This window comes from Pristis pectinata, chromosome 6 (genome assembly GCF_009764475.1).
Source record: "Pristis pectinata isolate sPriPec2 chromosome 6, sPriPec2.1.pri, whole genome shotgun sequence".
In the NCBI taxonomy this organism is placed as follows: Eukaryota; Metazoa; Chordata; class Chondrichthyes; order Rhinopristiformes; family Pristidae; genus Pristis; species Pristis pectinata.
The window spans coordinates 25268727-25281672 of NC_067410.1; the positions used below are offsets into that span (position 1 = coordinate 25268727).

Here is a 12946-nt window from a genome sequence, read left to right on the forward strand (position 1 = left end):
GCTGCCTGAAAATTATTCTAAGAGATGACTCGATGATGGAGAGAGAATACAATTAAATTCAAACTTAATTAGAGACCACTAGAAGTGCTGCGATCTAAAGGCACAACAGCAAAAGATACCAAATGTTTTAAACAGATGTTGTGGTTGCAGACTGATGGGAATTATTCGATGAAAGTTATATTTCATATCAAAATATGACTTTTACGGAACTGCAAGGGACTGAAAATGTACAATGTAAAACACTGCTGTGGTTTAGCATGAGAGATAATCTTATAAATATAAAAACTGTCAGACTCTTTCACTCAACAGTGGATATCAACAGCTTACACTGCAATGGAATTACACAGATTGCTGGGCATTTGTTGAAGGGCAATTCAAAATATTTAAATTAAATGTCTCATGTTATTTTGCAGTATATTTTCATTTGAAGAGTTCACAATAAGGAGGAAGATCTCTCTTTGGCTTTTTTTGTCAAAAACATTGCATTAATGAGGCGTAATTTTGTTGTTCTGTAACATAGCCCAAGTCTGAAACCAAAACACTGGTATATTCCCTGTCAGTTATGAGGTTAGGTTTTCCAATGGTTCAGTAAGATTCATTGAGTTCTTATATGGTCCCATCAAATTACTATGCCTTTACACTGATATTGGTATTGGTTTATTATTGTCTCTTGTACTGAAAAACTTGTCTTGCATACCGATTGTACAGGTCAATTCATTACACAGTTTAGTTACATTGAGTTAGTACAGAGTCTATTGAGGTAGTACAGGTAAAAACAATAGCTGTACAGAGTAAAGTGTCACAGCTACAGAGAAAGTGCAGTGCAGGTAGACAACAAGGTGCAAGGTCAAAGGTGGATCGTGAGGTCGGAGTCCATCTCATCATATAAGGGAACCATTCAATCATCTTATCACAGTGGGATAAAAGCTGTCAAGCCTGGTGGTATGTGCCCTCAGGCTGCACTATCTTCTACCTGATGAAAGAGGAGAGAAGAGAGGATGACCTGGATGGGTAGGGTCTTTGATTATGCTGGCTGCTTTGCCAAGGCAGAGAGAGGTAAAGGCAGAGTCCAAGGAGGGGAGGCTGGTTTCCGTGATGCGCTGGGCTGTGTCGACACCTCTCTGCAGTCCTAAGCAGAGCAGTTGCCGTACCAAGCCGTGATGCATCCAGATAGGATGCTTTCTATGGTCCATCAATAAAAGTTGGTGAGTGTCAAAGGGGACAAACCAAATTTTTTTAGCCTCCTGAGGAAGTAGAGGCGCTGGTGATTTTTCTTGGCCCTGGCATCTATGTGATTTGACCAGGACAGGCTATGGGTGCTGTTCACTCCCAGGAACTTGAAGCTCTCAACCCTCTCGACCTCAGCACCATTGATGTAGATCGCCCCCTTTCTTGAAGTCAGTGACCAGCTCTTTAGTTTTGTTGACATTGAGGGAAAGGTTGTTGTCATGACACCATGCCACTAACCTCTCTATCTCCTTCCTGTACCCCGACTCGTCGTTGTTTGAGATACGGCCTACTACGATGGTATCATCTGCAAACTTGTAGATCGAGTTAGAGCAGAATCTAGCCACACAGTCATGAGTGTACAGGGAGTAGAGTAGAGGGCTGATGACGCAGCCTTGTGGCGCACCAGTGTTGAGAATAATCGTGCTGGAGGTATTGCTGCCTATCCTCACTGATTGCGGTCTGTTGGTCAGAAAGTCAAGGATCCAGTTAAAGAGGTGTTGAGTCCTAGGTCTTGGAGTTTGGTGACAAGTTTTCTTGGAATTATAGTATTGAAGGCAGAGCTGTAGTCAATAAACAATAGTCCAATGTAGGTGTCTTTATTGTCCAGATGCTCCAGAGCTGAGTGTGGGGCCAGGGAGATGGCGTCCGCTGTAGACCTGTTTCAGCAATAGACGAATTGCAGTGAGTCAAGATTGTCTGAGAGGCTGGAGTTGATGCATGCTATGACCAGCCTCTCAAAGCACTTCATGATGGTGGACTTCAGAGCCACTGGTCGGTAGTCATTAAAGCATGTTACCTTGCTTTTCTTCGGTACCGGGATAATAGTGGTCTTCTTAAAACAGGTGGGAACCTGAGATTGAAGCAGGGAGAAGTTAATTATGTCTGAAAATATTTCCGCCAGCTGATCAGCACAAGATCTGAGCACACGACCAGGGATACCATCTGGGCCAGATGCTTTCCTTGTGTTCACTCTCCGGAAGACTGATCTTATGTCCTCAACGGTGACCACGTGTTCAGTTGCATTGGAGGCTATCAGGGTGGGTGGTGACAATCCACTTCCCTTCTGTTCAAAATGTGCTTAGAATGCGTTAAGCTCATCAGGAAGAGATATGTTGTTGTTAACTATGCTGCCCGACTTCGTCTTGTAGCCTGTTATGGCATATAAGCCCTGCCATAACTGACGGCTGGTCTGGGACTCTACTTTGAGTCAGTATTGTCTCTTGGCATTCCTGATAGCTTTCTGAAGGTCACATCTCAATTTCTTGTACGGGTCAGGATCACCAGATTTGTATGCAGCAGTCCTCGACTTCAGTAGGGAGTGGACCTCCTGGTTCATCCATGGTTTTTGGTTTGGGAACATCCGTACTGTCCTCTTTGGTACACAGTCCTCAACACTGTCCTCAAACTGGCACAAGAACAGTTTTGTTTCCTCTACGTGCAATGGCAGAAGACAAATTAGGATCAAAGGAAAACAAGAAGTACATCCTTTTTGTTTTGTTAGCATTAGCTGAGGTCTCAACAACAAACCTCTACATGAGTTTAGCAGCAGGAGTATAGCAGGCACACCCCACTAGTGAAAACAGTAGTAAGAAATGGAAACAAGCACCAAATCTGCAATTAGGCAGATTTAAACAGCACCCAGATGGAAGAATTTGAAAATAATACCTCTCAGAACAGTAAATTTCAAATGCTACATTTTGCTTTAAACTACAGGGATCCTTTAAAATCAATTTATAAGGTGCCCAATCAACTTTCTTGAAAAGGTGACCAGTTTAATACCAGTATTTTTTTATGCACAATGTTAATTGTAAATATGGCAAGTTAGAAACAGTTCCAAATAAGCCTGGTAATTAATACATTTAAACCAAACATTAAACAAATGATGTAACTTGTAAGGTAAGAGAGTCATGCCAAAAGAATGGAAAAGAAAAATCAATAGTGGTGATTTTGAACCCTGTCCACTCAAGGAAACTTAAAGTTGTGTGGGAGACAACCCTGCCAAAATACCCACCTTTTCTCTATTGACTGAAGAACATCCTGTGGGAATCTACAGGGTCCCCCTTCATATGTCCCCAGGACCCAATGTACTAATTTAACTAGTGACTGTAGTGGAGAATCTGCCATGACATTCCTCCATGTGATACCAGCAGGAACAAGAGTCAGGGCCAAAAGGGACCCAAACATTTTAAATATACATAGAACATAGAACAGTACAGCACAGGAACAGGCCCTTCAGCTCACAAGAAAGGTTTAGGCCATTCCAGACCTGGGTTGCCAATCACATCCACCCCATCACCAACTGTGAGAATCTCCTTGAAATACATGGTAGTACAAGGCTTCCTGGAACTGTTCCTTTGGTTTTTGTAGGTGGATTCCCGTCTGATGCTCCACTCCTGCTGCTGGTGAGCCACCACTTCCTGACAGTTTTGGGTAACATACCGGGGTCATGCAGACGAGTCAGGAACTAAGATCTCCTGGGCTTAATGCTGCTTATGCTCAAGACCCACCTTCCTAAATTTCTGCTTTGTTAAAATCATGGCTTATATAAACAGTCTTGTAATTTAATCTTTGGCATATGGGAGTGCTTGAGCACTTAGCCCAAATAACTTGGTTTGAGAGTTGGAAAAAATTAAAATCAGACTGTGGGATTTGGATAACATAATTAAAGGAGATATGCAGCCCAAATGGAGTTAAGTTTCTGAATATTACATCTGTGTTTTAATTTGGTTAAAGCTTTCTGCATTTGTTTCTACACTTTACAGCATGATTGTTAGACTAACCTCCTGACTTTCAGCAGCCATACATTGGTGAGCAAATTTATGTGACTATCTTCAGCAAAACATTTTCAGATATTTACTATATTTAACATCTTTGTGTAAGTATTGCTACATAATCACATCTCGTAAGTCTAAGGGAACTTGCTTGATCTTGCCTGATAAGATCAATAACCGATGGTATGATTAAATTAGATAACATTTTAAAATTCACTTCTTCACATTACAGAACATAGGACAGTACCGCACAGGAACAGGCCCTTCCGCCCCTGATGTCTGGACTGAACACAATGCTGAATTAAACTAATTCTCTTCTGCCTGGACATGAACCATATTCCTCCATATTCATGTGCTTATCTATAAACCTCTTAAATACTCCCGGCAGCCTATGCCAGGCACGTTCCACTATCTATGTAAAAAGAAATTGCCCCGCATATCTCCTTCAAACTTTCCCCCTCTCACCTTAAATACATATCCTCTAGTACTTGACATTTCTACCCTGGAAAGAAATATTTTCGTGATCTTCATCTCCAAGAGTGCACATTTACCAAAGTCATGGAAGAGTGAAAAGGTGAGAAGACTCATTTTATAAGAAAGCAAGAACATAAAGAAATAGGAGCAGCAGCAGGTCACTCAGTCTCTTGATACAGCACCACCATTTAACAAGATTATGACTGATCATCTGCTTCATCATTTTCCTGCCCTATGCCCATACCCCTCAATTCTTTTAACATCCAGAAATCTATTGATCTCTGTTCTGAATGCAATCAGTGACTGAGCCTCCACTGCATTCCAGGGTAAAGAACTCCAGATTTACATGCTCTGCATAAAGAAATCTCTTACCTGGGGCCTAAATGGCCTCGGCCTCCCCCCTCCCCCCCCCACCCATCTTGAGACTGTGACCTTAGTTCTAGGTTCCCCAGCCAAGAGAGACTTTCTCTGTGCATCTACCCTGATGAGCACTCAAAGAATGTTAATTTTCAATATAGTTACCTCTCTTATTGTTTCTTGAGAGCAGTGGCCTAGCCAACTCAATCTCTCCTCATATGGCAAACTTGCCATCCCAGGAACCAGTCTGTTGAATCTTTGCTGCACTTCCTCAATAGCAGGAAAAGTGACAAAATTGTATACAACATTCCAGGTTTTACTATGACCCTATATAACTGCAGTAAAATGAGCTTAATTTTCCACTAAATCCTCTACTGATAAAGGTTTTCCTAATTCCCTGCTGTACCATGCATGCTTTCAGTGACATTGGGCAATCTATTACCATTTTAAAAATATTCAGTATTTCTGCTTCTTCTGCCAAAGTGCATAACCTCACATTTTTCCCCACTGTACTCAATCTGCTAAGTGTTCACCCTCTCACTTAGTTTGGACTTTTATCCCCAGAGTCTATCCTTTTACATTGCCACATAATGCTGTGCTCTCTGAGTAAACAGTGAAGCTTCAGGTCCAACCCAGAATTTTCTCTGGCCTTCCACCTCACTTTTCAATGAATCTCAAAAGTTCAGCTTAGAGGTGGCTTTTTGGCCCCTTTGGTACAAAAGCTGAGCAAGTTAGATTACATTACCTTGACAATTACATTATTTTTCTTTACATTATTGGCCCATTAGCTGGAGGGATGCACAGAGAAAACAGTGACTGAAGCTAGTGCCATGACCCACAATCTCTTTACTGGCTGAAGAGTCTCTGGAGGCAGCTTACAAGAAAGAAATTCAAAATACATATTTCTGAATTCTACAAAATGAACTCAAGGACTGGGACTTATGTTGGACCTCAGCCAGAGGACAGGTCTACACTAGTGATGCCCCCGAGCCATAGTGATTTCCAGGGACAGGAAATAACAGCTTTTCTAGAGTCAGAATATTTCCAGCTCCAACCCCCAGATATTCAGGTTTCATAGAACATATAAAATACTACAGCACAGAACAGGCCCTTCGGCCCACAATGTTGTGCCAACATTTTATCCCGCTCTAATATCTATCTAACCCTTCTCTCCCACATAGCCCCCATTTCTTTATCATTCATGTGTCTATCTAAGAGTCTCTTAAATGCCCCTAATGTAGTTTCATTTTAATCTTTTAACATTTTGAAAAGTTCTCGATTAGATCACTCTACTGTTCACCATAGCCAATCTTTCTTTACTACGGCATTATGATTAAAAATGTTGGTATGTTACACATGTTAAAACAATACATAAGATTAGGAAAGGACAGAAAATGGCCAATAATCCCATCAAATCACATTAATCATCTTTCACAAGACACAAAATCCTGGCAAGGCCAGGTGCAGCTGGACAGAGATTTTGCATCAGTTGAAGAACTTTGGATCATTTTGTTTTCACTGCCACTTCACATTTCTTTAAAGACAGCAGTAGTTGTTGTTAGTGAAATGAGTTGCTGATTTGTGATGGGGACCCTGCAAAATGAGGGAATGTTGGAAAAGTTATGGTTGAGGAGGGGCAGCAGGTGCAGATTAGCCCATATAATTTACAGACTGGATCAGGAGGAGTTTGCTCACATGCAAGAAAGTTTTCTTCAGGTTAAACGAACTAAAAAGAGAAAATGCTAAAAACATTCAACAGCTATGGAGGTGTGCGGGATGTTGAGAGGAATGGATGGAGTGGACAGCCAGGGCCTCTTTCCCAGGGCACCAATGCTCAAAACAAGAGGACATGGCTTTAAGGTATTGGGTGGGAAGTTCAAAAGTGATGTCAGAGGGAGGTTTTTCACCCAGAGAGTGGTTGGTGCATGGAATGTGCTGTCTGGGGTGGTGGTGGAGGCTGATACATTGGACAAGTTCAAGAGATTGTTATACAAGCATATGGAGGAATTTAAGTTAGAGGGATATGTGGGAGGAAGGGGTTAGATAGTCTTAGGTGCGTTTTTTAGGGCGGCACAACATGGTGGGCCGAAGGGCCTGTATTGTTCTATGGTAGCTAGTCAGAATTTACACAGAGATAACAGTGTGTTTGGGCTAAAGGTTCTTCTTCAAAACAATCTGCTGCAAGACCCAATTCAGTTGGAGGGACTAGTAGGCAACAGAAATAGCAGCAAATGTCGCAAAACTGAGGATGAACCAGGAATATTTAGATACTGACTCATACGAAGAGGGAGAAAATTAAGTGTGGGGATTTTACTGAACCACATGAGAATGAAATGATGAATTTGTATGTCAATGCCACATTGCAGATAAGAGAGGCAACTCAATTCTCCCTTATCTACAAAGATGTTCTTCTTGTAAAAGCATAACAAAGTTTTCTTCAATTTTATCTTAAGACCTTTGGAGTGTAACCTTTTTTTCCAAGTGAAAATGAAGCAATGAAAGCAGTTTTGGCATTTGCTCCTTAAGGAAGCCTTTAACACTGCCAATTTCACAAAAACTGCAGCATTGGCTTCACACAAGGTGACTCCACAGTTAAAGCACTTGCTGCATGCTTCTACAGATCTTAAAGGCATTCTGAGTAGAGGAACGCAGAACCACATGTGAAGAAAGTGCATTTCTGAAGAGATTATATTAATTAAGTGACATGCTTGTCCTTGATGGATTATATTCAACAACAGATCTTTGTATGCTAAGAGGAAATATTTGATTAGGGATAGTAAGTGAAAATTGATGCAGATAAATTACAGGGTGGGTTGGAATGATTTTTCTTCTGCACAAGAGTTTCTTCCAGTAGAAAAGGAGTACTATACCTGGAATAGTTGAGCCTAATCGATGGGATACCAGATACTTACCAAAGAGAGCTGCATACCCTGTCACAGGTTCTCATTGCTATATATGTGCAACTACATAAAGTCCAAGCAGAAATATTTCCTGGTACTGCTTAAGTTGGACACTTATCAATGGCACCTTCCAATAAATCATATCACAACCCCAAAAGCACTTTACTCATTTTCAAGCATTAATTGTTCTTGAACGCAAATCAAAGTACAGATTTCGATTTCACTTCCCTGAAGTGTTAGTATGTCTGGCAACAATGCAGGCATCTCATTGTCAGCAGTGTGAAAATTAAGAAAGTCAAAGGTTCTTTCATCTAACGTTAATAGCATCTACGTTTCCTACCTACTGCACAAGTTGTGGCACCAATTACTCACATGTGAATGTCACATAGTTCAGAGCTGAATTCAAATTTAGTGGGAGTTGCCCAGAATGCGAATTAAAATACCCCAGTCACAACACACTCTCCATTAATTGAGCCAACAGTGTTATCCTAAAGTTACAAATCTTACTCATTTTCTGTCAGTCTATTTTTCACATTTTGTTATTGGAGCTGAATGAACAAAGAAGTTATGAAATAAGGCTTTTTTTGAGATTGATTTCTAACATAGAAAAAATACTTGCATGGTAAAGACATATAAAATAATGATATCCAGTTTGGCAGTTCAGGGACTCAGAAAATTAGCCACTTCCATCATTTAGCACTGATGTGACATTTTATAGAAGTCCCAGTTTCACTCCTCCTGAAAGCATTATAGTCCACCACCAGCACATACATCGAGACAATCACTTGATAAGACTATTCTTAGTGTCATAGACAGATACAGCACAGAAACAGGCCCTTCGGTCCAGCAAGTCCATGCTGACTATCAACCACCCATTTACACTCATCCTACATTAATCCCATTTTTATTCTCCCCACATTGTCATTCACTCCCCCCAGATTTTACCATCACCTACACACTAGAAGCAATGTACAGTGGCCAATTACAATCCCAGTGTCTTTGGGCTGTGGGAAGAAATCCACACGTTCAGAGGGAGAACATGCAAACACCACACAAACATCACCCAAGGTCAGGAATGAACCTGGGCTTCCAGCACTGTGAGACATCAGTTCTACTAACTGCATCGTTGTGCCACCCCTGAAGGCATGTCATGTGATTAGTCATAGATACAAAGAGCGATACAGCACAGAAACAGGTCAATGACCCACAGAGCCCACTTTGACCATCAACAACCCATTTTTTAAATTTCCTCACATCCTCACCAACCTCCCCTCAGATTCTACCACTCACCTACACACTAGGGGCAATTTATAGTGGCCAACTAACTCACTGACCTGCGCGCCTTTGGGATGTGTGATAAAACCAGAGCACCCCTATGCAGTCACAGGGAGAACATGCAAACTCCACACAGACAGCACCCAAGCTCAGGATTGAACCAGGGTCTGTGAACCTGGGTTCCTATCTTGGGAAGAATCATAAAGTGAAACAAAAATTGTCTGTTGCAATGTTGTTAACACTAGAGCACCAGAAATTAGAAACACATGATTATTTTTTTTTACAGAAACAGGGCATTACTATTATTCATCTGTAGAACCTGCAGATTGATGTACTTTGAAGGTGAGCAGAGATGAATAACATTGTGAAAGCATTGTTGGCAAATAAATTACATTTTGTAAAGTATGCCTCAACTTAGTTTAGTTCATTTGGTGCACTCATCTCTAATTCAGAGGACAGAGAGTTCAAATCTCATTCCAGAAATCAGGTGCATAATTTAGGCCAATAGTGCTAAAGTTACCACCCATGTGGATTTGAACCCAGGTCTTCTAGCTCATTAAGTCAGGCAACTGAGTCCTGTTCACATTAATGCTACTTACCGTCTGGCTTGTTTGGTGTGTCATGGCGTGAAATTTTGGAAGAAAAGTTGTTCTCCATCTTATTGCCCCATTGATGGATTAATAGAAATTTGGAACATCGTGGAATTGTCAGTACTTATAACTTAATGCAAGGGCAGTGAATGGAAGTACAAACTTAAACTAATTGTGACTGTACAATACATATTTAAGAAATGTGGAAAGAAAGAAAACAGATACTACTGATTCAAGCCAATGTCACACATTGAGATGATTTTATTCTTCAGGCTGTTGACTGAGATATTAAATCAAGGTCTGATCCATCTGTTCCACTGGCTCACATGTAGATTAAAGATTATGTGGCATTTTTGAAGGGAAACAACCTGGCCAACATTCTTTCCTGCCCTTCACACCTGATGCTCAAATTGTAACTTCAAAACCACGTTAAATGCTCTTTCTTAACAGTAAGAGATCTTACCGTGTGAAAGATGACAGCAATATTTGTTTACATAACAGTCAATGTAATCCATACTTATTCACTGCATACACTGAGACTTTGCAATATTTTATTGGACCTGGTAGAGACTTGCAATTATGATAATATCCCAGCCCATGACTCTTTTCTAAAAGTGTAGTCAAAGTCATGATGCACTTACCCCCTTGAAGTTCCAGCCACTGACCACAGAAAGCAGGGAAGAGGTGCTACCTTCCTGTAAGGTAGGCCTGGGAAACAAAAAGAAAATGGGGATTGTTTACAATCAAATCATTCTCCAAATTTCAAACAATAGATTTAAAGTTCAAATGGTGTCATGGATGGGACGACAAATACAGTAAGTCTGCATCTATTGCATTTGTCATTCCATCTGTGGAGATGGAATTTAACAGAAACCTGGGATAAGGCAAAAAAAAGTCTTAAAATGGCTTTTGCAATTTAGGGTTGTAATTATAATGTATGGCATAAAAACAATAGTCCTTTTTACAGCTATTTTGCACCTTACTTAGTGAGGTGGGAAAGAACACTAGTTTTTAATTTTGTAAGACCTCCCAAAGATCACAGATTGGATGTCCATGAGACAACACATCCATCTTCTAAATGTACACATTTCCAAAAGTTGCTTATCATGGCATGCAAAGGTTACAATTACTTTAGGCTTTTTTTCTTATACTATTTTTGTATACTATTCAATCTAATCACTCTTTGTATAAAGAATTTTAAGACAGTAAACTTAGACCTTTTTTGTTTTGGTCTGATCCTGTATGCATTTTATTTGTAGTAGTATTCCAAATTTGTTCCTTATAAATGTTAACTAAACAAATATACACTTCTGATATGCCAAGAATAAACCTGTGTTCTCAGTGCTATAAAAACCATCTGTGGCCCAAATACTCTCGGCCCACTCCAACGAGAACCAAGAATGAGGGTGAAGTAATCAAGGACAGAGAGGCAGTCAATGTCCATTGGAAGGAACACTGCAAAGATCTCCCCTGCTGCTACTCAGCAAGAAGCTCTTGACTCCATGCCACAGCAGCCTATTCAGGCTGGTCTTCTGCCACTCCTGACCAAAAAAGTGGTCGTGAAGGCCATATTCTAACTCAGAATAACAAGACCTTAAGAGCAGACAATATGCTCAATGAAATCCTAAAACTCAGCAGTGAAGAGCTTCAATTACAAGTCCACAATGTTGTCATCCACATCTGGGAAGAAGAGAATATACCAGACATCTTGGATATGCTATAATTGTGACCATCCTCAAGGAGAAAAATCAGACAGAGAAGTCTTGTGAATGCAGGAGGAGGAGTGCACAACCTCACTCATACCCAGCCATTTGCCCCAACAGTGGAAGAGGCTCATTTGCCACCTCGGAATCCACAAGACCAGAGTGGCAGCAAGTCATGCTTAGGACAACCCAAAGAAAAGTAACAAACTACTACTTTTTTTTAAGGATGATTTCTCCCAACTAATACTCTGGAGCTTGGGTTAAGTTTAGTATTTCATTTGTTTCCCAGATTACTGCTATATAATTGCTGGATAAGTTGTGTATAAAATATCTAAACTTATTCAACTTCATTTTAAATTGTAAGGAGTTTGTACGTTCTCCCTGTGTCTGTGTGGGTTTCCTCTGGGTGCTCCGGTTTCCTCCCACATTCCAAAGACGTACGGGTTAGGAAGTTATGGGCAAGCTATGTTGGAGCTGGAAGCATGGCGACACTTGCGGGCTGCCCCAGAACACTCTACACAAAAGATGTATTTCACTGTGTGTTTCGATGTACATGTTACTAATAAAGATATCTTTTCTTATCTTATTTCACCTGCATTGTTCTACATGCATTCATCAGACTAATTTTGTAGTTTCTAATCTGCTTCTTCAGACTCATTGCTCCTCTTAGTTTATCTGTTAATTAGTCCAGTTTGCACAGCTTCTAAATTTATTAATGTAAATTATCACACTTAACACCGATCACCAGAACAACCCAGTCAGAACTTCCCCACCCCAACTGTGACATAACTCCTTTATTAAGTAGGCTGTGGTGAGAGGAGGCGAGTCTCATCTGTGATGTTGTGAAACCCAGCCTATTTTCACGCAGTTCTGTTTGACTATCGGGCTGCCCGCCCACCTGCCAGAAAAACACAAGGAAAAATGGTGGTGGAAGGAGTTTGTGTGACATGTAGGAGGAAGAGACCAAGATGTGACTCAGTGCTAGAGCCATGTTACTACTGCAGCTGGTTGTCTGCAGCAGGTACTTGAAAGTATAGCCAGAAGGGAAAGGTCATTAAAGGTGAAAGTGCACCATCTGTAGGCCAAACTTCAAAGTCAAGATGTCCATACAATCTACAACAAGTTTCTCTTTCATGACTAACTGGACATCTTGGAGGGAAATGAAGAGAGAGGAGGACAGCAATTTTAGTTCACCATTGTGTAATGCCTGATACTTAGACTGAGGTGACAGGGAGCTGGTCTGAAATTAATACAAATGAGTTGAGAGGTCAGTAGGAGAGGAGGATAGTGTAGTCAGTGTTTCTTCTTTTAAACTGATAGAGAAGGTTGTTCAACTTCAGTGAAGCCTTTGGAGAATGCCAAGGAGGAAAACAGAAGAAAAACATGGAATTATTAAAGAAGAGGCTTTTGGGTCTGAAAAGTTCAAATTTCTGTGTCCTGCTCAGCTAGCAGTTGAGGGATTGCCCATTTGTTCAGGCATAAATAAAATCAGATTATAACATTCCCAATGTCCTTGGTCCATGATCAAAAATTAAATGAGTTCAGATAAAACTAGCTGATGTTGACACAAATCACTCCAACACTATAAACCTAGGTTAACTCAGTCATTATCTGAGGGAGCTCCTTCATACAGCAATCACAAGTAT

At 40.7% G+C, this 12946-nt stretch overlaps 1 protein-coding gene across 1 annotated transcript in view; it reads right to left on the reverse strand.

The window, feature by feature from the left end:
• The window catches only part of arhgef3 (Rho guanine nucleotide exchange factor (GEF) 3), a 230507-nt gene that overhangs the window by 144728 nt on the left and 72833 nt on the right, over window positions 1-12946 (reverse strand). Inside the window, exon 2 of the mRNA XM_052017800.1 lies at window positions 10239-10305. Within this exon, the coding sequence (XP_051873760.1) occupies window positions 10239-10305 (67 nt within the window). The remainder of the gene's footprint in view (window positions 1-10238; window positions 10306-12946) is intronic.